This window comes from Fragaria vesca, linkage group LG5 (genome assembly GCF_000184155.1).
Source record: "Fragaria vesca subsp. vesca linkage group LG5, FraVesHawaii_1.0, whole genome shotgun sequence".
NCBI classification, from domain to species: Eukaryota; Viridiplantae; Streptophyta; class Magnoliopsida; order Rosales; family Rosaceae; genus Fragaria; species Fragaria vesca.
In genome coordinates, this window is record NC_020495.1 from 13,887,830 (window position 1) to 13,896,217 (window position 8,388).

The following is an 8,388-nucleotide window of genomic DNA, read 5'->3' on the forward strand; positions in this document are numbered from 1 at the left end:
CTCTCTCTCTCTCTCTCTCTCTCTCTCTCTCTCTCTCTCTCTCTCTCTCTCTCTCTCTCTCTCTCTCTCTCTCTCTCTCTCTCTCTCTCCACCGTCATGTGTCCTCAATCTCTTCTCTCTCCTCCTCCACCTCCTCTGCCACCACATCACCAGTTGGACCTTCAACAACACCGCAACAACAACACCAGCAACCAACCAACCACACCACCAGCAACCAACCACATCAACACTGTAATCAAACACACCGCAACCAGACCACCAGCAACCAACCACATTGACACCGCAACCACACCACCAGCAGCTCACCCAGCAGCTCCTCAACATCTCTCTCCCGACGCCAAAAACTCAAACCCACCTACCCCGCATCTCTCTCCTGAAGCCCAAAACTCAAACCCTCACAACAATCTTATCCCTTCGCCGCCAACCAAACCCTAAACAACACCATCCACGAAGCCCTTCCGTTTTCCGCTTCAGACCCGTGCTAGACTTGAAATCTCAATCACTTCGAATCCCTAGCCAACAACCTCTTCTCGCTCGCCTCCCCTTCCTCTATATGAAATTGAAGCCATTTGTTTGATTGGAAATAGTCATGTTTCAATTTGATGGGACTTGACAACCTAATTGGGGATTTCAATCCCTAAAATTTCAAATTTGGGAATTGAAAGTGTTGAACGGTGAGCCATCAGAGGGAGTTGGTGTGGTTGGCCGCCAGAGGTGGGACACCAGCGCGTTAGGGATGGTGAGGAGGATGGTGGTGTTGGAGTAGAGGAAGGCGCAGACGAGGTTGGGGTCAGAGACGTCAAGGCGAAGGGCAGCGAGGTTGAGGGAAGTGATGGTCGAGGCCACGCGCTCCGGTAGCGGAGGGGTGGGGTAGGTGGCGACGGTGGAGGCAGAATAGGTGACGCCGATGGTGATGGAGGAGGCAGCGTCCGGCGAGGTGGTTGCGGTGAGGAAGAGGAGGGTGATGAGAGAAACGGCGGAGAGAGAAAAGTGAGAAGCCATGGCTGGCTGATAGGTTTTAAATGAGAGAGAGAGAGAGAGAGAGAGAGAGAGAGAGAGAGAGAGAGAGTGGGGTGTTAAATGGAATTTCTCATTTCATCCAGTTGAAAAATATGTCCAGTCAGCAACTTAACCACTGATTTGGACAGTCACTTAACAGATGGACCTAATTGTGTGACATTGGATAGTTTAAGGAGTGATCGATTGAAATTGAAAGTTAATGGAGTAAACTGTCGAGCGCATGATAGTTAATGGAGTGACCAGTAATTTCTCCATATTTATATGTCTCCTCCTCCAGGGCTTCGGAGACAGGGGAGGAAAATCTTGTCTGCCGACTTCACAAGTCTCTGTATGGCCTGAAGCAGGCATCTGGTCAGTGGTTCTCAAAGTTCTCTTAAGCTATTTTGTCAGCAGGCTATTCACCGTCCAGAACCGATTATTCGCTATTCACCAAGAGAAATGGCAAGTCTTTTACTGCTTTATTAATTTATGTTGATGATATTATGATCACTGGAAATGATCCAGTGAGTATTGCTGCACTCAAACAATTTCTTCATGCTCACTTTCGTATTATGGATTTAGGGGTCTTGAAATATTTCCTTGGTATTGAGGTTTTGACTTCCAACAATGGAATTTTTATCTGTCAACGTAAATATGCATTGGAGATTGTCAAGGATGCAAGATTATTAGGGGCAGGCCCTGTTGATAGCCCTATGGAAAGAGGTTTGAAATTATCTGAGAAAAGTGAGTTGCTTAAGAATCCAGCCCGTTACCGAAGATTAGTTGGCAGGCTGATATATCTTACGGTTTCTAGACCGGACATCACATATTCATTTCACATATTGAGTAGATTTATGCATCAACCTCGGAAGTCTCATATGGAAGCAGCTCTACGTGTTGTGCGATATATTAAGAAAGCATCTGGTCAAGGATTGTTCTTTTCTTCTAAAAGTGATTTCAGGTTGCGTGCTTTTTATGATTCAGATTGGGCAGGGTGTCCAGTTACTAGGAGATCGACCACATGGTATTGTGTTTTTCTTGGTCCTTTGCTCATTTAGCATGTTTTATTCTTAAATAATCTAGCATAATATGGTGTACATGAAAATCTAATATTGACGGCAAAACTACGTTCTATAAGCATGAACCCCATGAGAATTTATAGTTACAAACACGGCAGGATTTTAGACCCAAATTCGTTCTCAGATGATTCAGCACAAAAACACGAAGAGCATAGTAGGTGAACGGTGCCTGTGTGTAGAGTCCAGACTTTAGGGTATGGGGCAGTTTGATTGATAGTAGAATCTAGCTGCAAGCTCATGGCTCATATCAGACTTGTGATAAAGAAATCTCAACAGAAGCTGTGCATGATTTGTATGATTCTTTGTGCACATATGGTTAACATGCCAATCAGCATAGTGACAGCAACCATTATAAACTCTTGATTCTAAGCCTTTTAAACGCCGTGGGTCTGTGGTACTACTACTGTGGTACATCGATGTAACAATTTCCTTTGTTTTTGTTTGGAGGAAAAGAGATTACAGTATTGTTTCTTAATATTTTTAAATTAAATAATTAATGTGAGATATTGAAATAAACCAAACTGCACCGAGCGTAATGGATAGCAGTGTTTATATCTGGTATATGATTTGGTGCGATAGATATATGCGCGAGTAAATATGCTATTCCTAATTTTTAATTTATTAGAACAAGCATTTGAGCAAAGCAATCTCATATCAGTCTATGTATGTTTTGTGGTTTACAGCAATGATTTTGTGTTTATATAAGATAGTATTGAACATGAGTAGATTCACATGATGTGCTTGCAAATCGTGTTTAGAGATGATATACCTAAATTAGATTCACATGGTCTTCCCATAAATCGTTTTCCGACGATATACCTAAATTGCTTGGCCAAAACAAAATTTTAATTCAATTAAGAATTATGAATGTTTGTAAAACATTTATACAGAACAAATCCTTCAATCATATGTTTCAGATTCTAAAATCAAAACCCTCTAATCTAAATACCTAATCTAAATAAGATTAGCTAATTAAATCTAAATTATTCTAGAAGAATAAGAATGTCTACACAAAAATGCTACACCAGAACAAAGTACAACCCTGTATCAGAAAATCCACGTGCCATTTCGGCAACCGTGGTTGTCTGGAATATCTATTCCTCTGGCTGTGTATCTAATTTCTAACTCTAGCGCCACCTCCTTCCATTTTCTTCTGTCCATTTCAAACAAACCCTCCGATAATCGTGCACCAATTTGCTTTCCCAGAACCAAAAAGAATCACAAATCCTTTGGAACCTACTGGGTTTTGGACTTTACGTCCTTCTATCTAAGCTTTCCCGTCGTCTAGTGTATAACTGAATAAAGGGTTTTTTTTTAAATAAAAAAATATTCAACCAGTGGGCACAGTCGGTAATGGCGGTGGCGGAGGGATCCGCGGCGGAGTCTCTGTAGTTGGGGAAGAAGGAGGAGCGGCAACAGTGGCAGTCGTACGATCAGACCCTACACGTGGTGGGCGTGACGAAATCCAAGCCACCCACCTGGAAGCGAGCCTGAGCTGTCGCTGTTGGTTCTGCCGGTTTTGGTTTTGGCGTTGGCTTCGGTGGCGCTGGTCATTATCACTGCTCCGCTCACTACTGCTCCCTCTGTTCGAGAACCTGCTCAGCCCCGTGATTTCCGACACGCTTCTCTCTTTTATTACGCCTCTGCCACTGTCACTGCCACTGCACCCATTACTCCCATCCCTAGCTGGAACGGCCCCATTCCCACAGCGCAACGGTACCTCCTCCTCCTGCTGACGCTGACGTGTCGCTCCGTTATCGCTCATGATCATCTCGGAGGTGAGGTAGAGAAGATCCGACGGCTCCACGTCGCTCCAGCGCTGGTGGAAGCCGTTGCCGTTGGTGGTGCTTGATCTGGGGGAGGAGACAATGATCCTGTGCTCGAGCCGGGTTTTGTCTTGAGGTAAAAGAAGGCCGTCCTTTCTGGGACGGTCGGTGCTGTATCTGACGGTTGCGGTTGTTTCGCTCTTTTTCCGGAACCAGGTCCAGCCGTCGAAGGATCTCCGGAACGACGACGTATTGTCATGAGAGGAGGAGGAGTTGGTGGAGCCGGGTTGCCGCTCTAACGCGGAGGAGTGGCGGCCCGAGACGCGGCGGAAACCCGGGCGGTCGGTTTCGATGTCGATGACGACGTCGTTTTGGTGGTGGGGAGCCGGAGTCTGGGGCTGGCTGTTGGTCGGCGGTTGTTCGATTAGGAGGATGTCTTCCGGGTCGACCCGGTAGCGGCAGAGCGGGCAAGTGGAGTGGGCGTCGAGCCACGTGTCGACGCATTCGACGTGGAAGGCGTGCTTGCATTTCGGGAGGAGGCGGAGGACCTCCGTGGGCTCGAATCGGGTGAGGCAGACAGCGCATTCCAGCCCGTCCTTGTGTCCCCGGAGCGACCCGAACCGGAAAACCGGGAGGGACTCGACGACGGTCCGGTCGATTCCGGAGTTTTTACGCAGAGCCGCCGCGCGGGGAGGCCCGGAGTTAGCGGCTCCTCCGATGAAGACGAGGCTGCCGCGCTTGCAGTGCTTGGCGTAGAGGAGGAGGAGAAAAGTCACCGTAAACAAAGTCGTGAGAACTCCGACGATGACTATTATGCTGGGCCGGAACGAGTTGGGCTTCACGGCGTTGGCTGCATTAACAGGCGGCGGCGGCGGAAGCGGTGGAGCAGACGAGGTGGCAATGTCGCCGAAATCGGGGTCGGCGTCGGAGGGTGTGGAGAGAAAAGAGAGGAGTGTGATTAGAAGAAGAAGGAAAGTGGCGGAGGCGGTGGTGGGCTTGAGAGAGAGAAAAAGAAGGCCGCCCATTTTTGTCTTGAGGTTCAGAAAATGAAGGGAAGTGGAGGAAAGAAGAAGAAGAGAGGAGTGAGGGTGAGAGGGTTTGTAGATTTTGATGGCGGAAAATGAGGGGCCTCTGGCTTTTGGGTGATGATTCTGAGATTCTTGTCCAAACGTACAAACAAAACCAGACAAAGGCATCAATATAGCTCATCCCACATTTAATTTTATTTTTCTTTTATTTATTTCCATGTAGAACTAAAATTATCACTTGCATAATTGAAGGAAAGCTCGGCCGCCGGCCTAACACAGACAGCAACGGAACCAGGAAAGGCGGGTTCGATCACCTGAACACGCGACCGATGCGACGACGTCGACCGGTGATTTCAGCGTTACGGTAACAAAAACACGTGACGCATGTTTGAGAGAGGCGCATCAACAACGAACAATGGCACAAGGATGATGGTCCCTTCAAATGGTTTCACCTTTTTGGTTCAGGCTAGGGATTTTGTGGGTGCAGGTGGATCCAAGTTTAAAGCCACCGGCCTTTTTCTTCTATTCTGGGATGGGACTGTGTGTACTGTTTTATTCTGCAGAGCTATGTTGTGTAGTTCCCAGCTTCTGTTATATATAGAAGCTAAATGTGATGGGTTTGAATGACTAACGAACTCTGAAAGTTGCAGTCAAACTGAAATGACTGCATCTTGGATTCAGAAATGCATATAGTTGAGTTTGGTAACAAATTTTTATCTGAGAACCTCGACGGTTTTGTAGGGATGGATTCTGCAACCTAAAGATGAATCTAGAAAATACTATGCGTATCCAAGCAACTGTACTCGCGTAATGTCACGAAAATTCGGATCTGGTTTTATGAGTCGGCAATTTATGCAAGTGTTAATAGTGATAAAAATTCAACCTAATTTGTCTAAGCTTGGGTGTTCATTTGTTTGTAAACTATGGATGTCACTCATGTACAAGTGCCTAAATATGAGAAAAACATGTAATGGTCTAATATTGTCGGATAAAAAATCTTGGCTAAAATTTGAACTAGATAAAAAGTATAGAGCAAGAGTAGTGGTACCACCATATGCTGAGAATGTGATTCATGTTAGCTCTTCCAAGTAATTGTCTTTGTGAGGTTGGTACCGCATGAATCCACAATTAATACAATTACTAGTAACATATGACTAACTAATGCCCGCTCCGACTTGGGACCTGATCTACCACTGATTGTTATCAATGGGAACAATCAACACATGATGTCATTTGTAGTCCACCTTGTTCTGCTTAATCTAAGTACTCCCAATCTCATTATTATTTTTTCGATGAAGATCACACAGTTTTCTTAAAGATTATTATTTTTTTTTCTAAATCTTGATTGATAAATTTTTATTTTCTTTTTAAAAGTAAGCGATTAATCAAGCTATGGCTAGTCCAACAGGCAAGAAGTACAAATAACGAGTTTCTTATAAACAAGGCCACACGTAAGATTACATATAGAAAATTTAATTCTCTATAGAGTATAGTATAAGAAAACCAAACGTAATGAAACAGTAAAAAAAATTGCACTGAGCCGCCGAAAGCGGCCCAATGACTCGCAACCAAAATAACCCATAAAAACACATTTGATACAGGAGGGGAGGATGTAGAACCACACCTTAAGCCATTTCCCTCTTCTCCATCAGAGATGAGATGTATCACCGTGAAAGATGCGAGATCACTAAAAAGGGCATAAACTAAATGCAAAGAACAGCGACAATGAAAAATACATGGGTTGTTTAATGCCATAGTATCCTAGTTACTGTTTGATACTCTAAATTATGATTTTAATTTATGCAAATGACGCTGCATACTTTTTGTCGAATTTTAGAATAATAGAAGCGAATGAAGTCCTGCGACTAGATTAGACGGTGGTAGGAATTGTGTAATTGTTTTTCGGTGTGATCTTCAAATGTCTACTTCTTATCGATAGCATGATGTGATTACCAACCAACTGACTTATGATGCTCAAGTCATAAAGGATTTAGAGAAGAGTAGCATCAGATAGCAGTGTTGTACATGTCTGTTGGGAAATTGGTCCCTACCTTTGTTATTGTATGAACATGCAATTGTCATATGTCCTAGTTGTATGATCTGGAGTTCAGGACACTCATTTTTCACCTTAGACTGTTTTTTTTGCTATCACAGATACCAAAAATTGCTTTCAATTTTTCAAACGAATGTTAGTCTGAACTCTATATAAAGACATCAATGTTTTCAATAGCGAAGACATGCAAGATCGAGGGAAAAACAACGGAGAGAAAAAGAGAGATTAAGAGCAACTCCTATGGTGGTCTTTCTTTAAAAAAAAAAGAGTCAAATTTGAATTTGACATGTGACGTGGCAATGACAATTTTTAGTTTTTGTTTTAATATTTTACAAAAAAATAAAACAAGAGAAACCAAATTGATAAGTGCACAATTTACTCGAAAGTGTGTGTGTGGTTGAGAGCATCCAACAGTGCAAGACCAACTAATTTACCATATAGTCGCTCTACCAAAGGCAGAGTTGAGGATACCAAACCTAGGGTTTGGTGCAAGGCGGCGGCGGTGAGAATCGACTGCGGGCTCCCTTGACGGTACATCATCTTTCTCGGTGAGGCGTTCGGTGGTGGTGTTCTATCGCTGAGCACCAAAACTCCTCGGCTCTTGTGCACGGCGGCTATTCTCAGCGGGGGAGATAGGTGCCTATCTATTTACGGCGAGCGTGGGTGGGTAGCGTGAGTTTAGCACCAACGACAGATCGTGCTTGGATCTGCATCGGCGACGTCGGTATTGATTACCTTGAAGCGGCAACAGATCTTGCTCTCACATCACTAAGCAGCGATAGCGAGTCTCGGATCTAAGAAGAGGTGGCGGTTGCTCATTTCCAGCGACACAACAAGACCGAGGAGCCATGACGGCATGGCACGGGAGACCGCCAGATTGACTTGGCGGTGTGGTCTGGCAGAGAGGAGGGTACCATGTGGGCTGGGCTTTGCCCTTTGGCCCACTACATCATTTTCTTCATTTGTTGGGCCTGTATTTGGATCAACATTGACTAGATTTGTTGTGGGTTGTTTAGGGAAAAGATCCCTTTTAAATTTTAGCAATTCCTCTCTTTCTTTTCAATTCGATGAAAGGTACACCATTGGGTCTTAGGCCTGATTCAATTGAAAGTTGAATTGTTGTTAAAGTTTAGAAGGTTATACGCTTTCTTTCTTTCATATCCACTTTTTTTATGTAGTTTTGAGGTTGTTTTTCAATTCTTAGATGTAGCTCGTATTTAGTTCTTTAGCTATGTTGTTGTATGGTCTTCGAACTATTCATGTTTGACATTTTGGTCGTTATGATCTATGATCAATGGAACTATCTCCTTTCTCCTACAAAAAAAAAAAAAAAAAAAAAGAGAAACCAAATTGATAGAACATAGAGAAGAGAAATAAAGAGAGAGGAAAAGAAACAATAAAATATAAAATGGCATTTTTCTTTGGCTATGTCAAATTTGACATGGTAGAAAAGATAATCAAAT

At 43.8% G+C, this 8,388-nt stretch overlaps 1 protein-coding gene across 1 annotated transcript; it reads right to left on the reverse strand.

The window, feature by feature from the left end:
* Positions 1-3,408: 3,408 nt before the first annotated feature.
* LOC101303234 (RING-H2 finger protein ATL43-like) lies at positions 3,409-7,465 on the reverse strand. The gene is made up of 2 exons (XM_004301365.1): positions 7,397-7,465; positions 3,409-4,590 (listed from the first exon to the last, which is right to left on the reverse strand). The coding sequence occupies exons 1-2, from the start codon at positions 7,463-7,465 to the stop codon at positions 3,409-3,411; spliced, it is 1,251 nt and encodes a 416-aa protein (XP_004301413.1).
* Between the last annotated feature and the right edge of the window lie 923 nt (positions 7,466-8,388).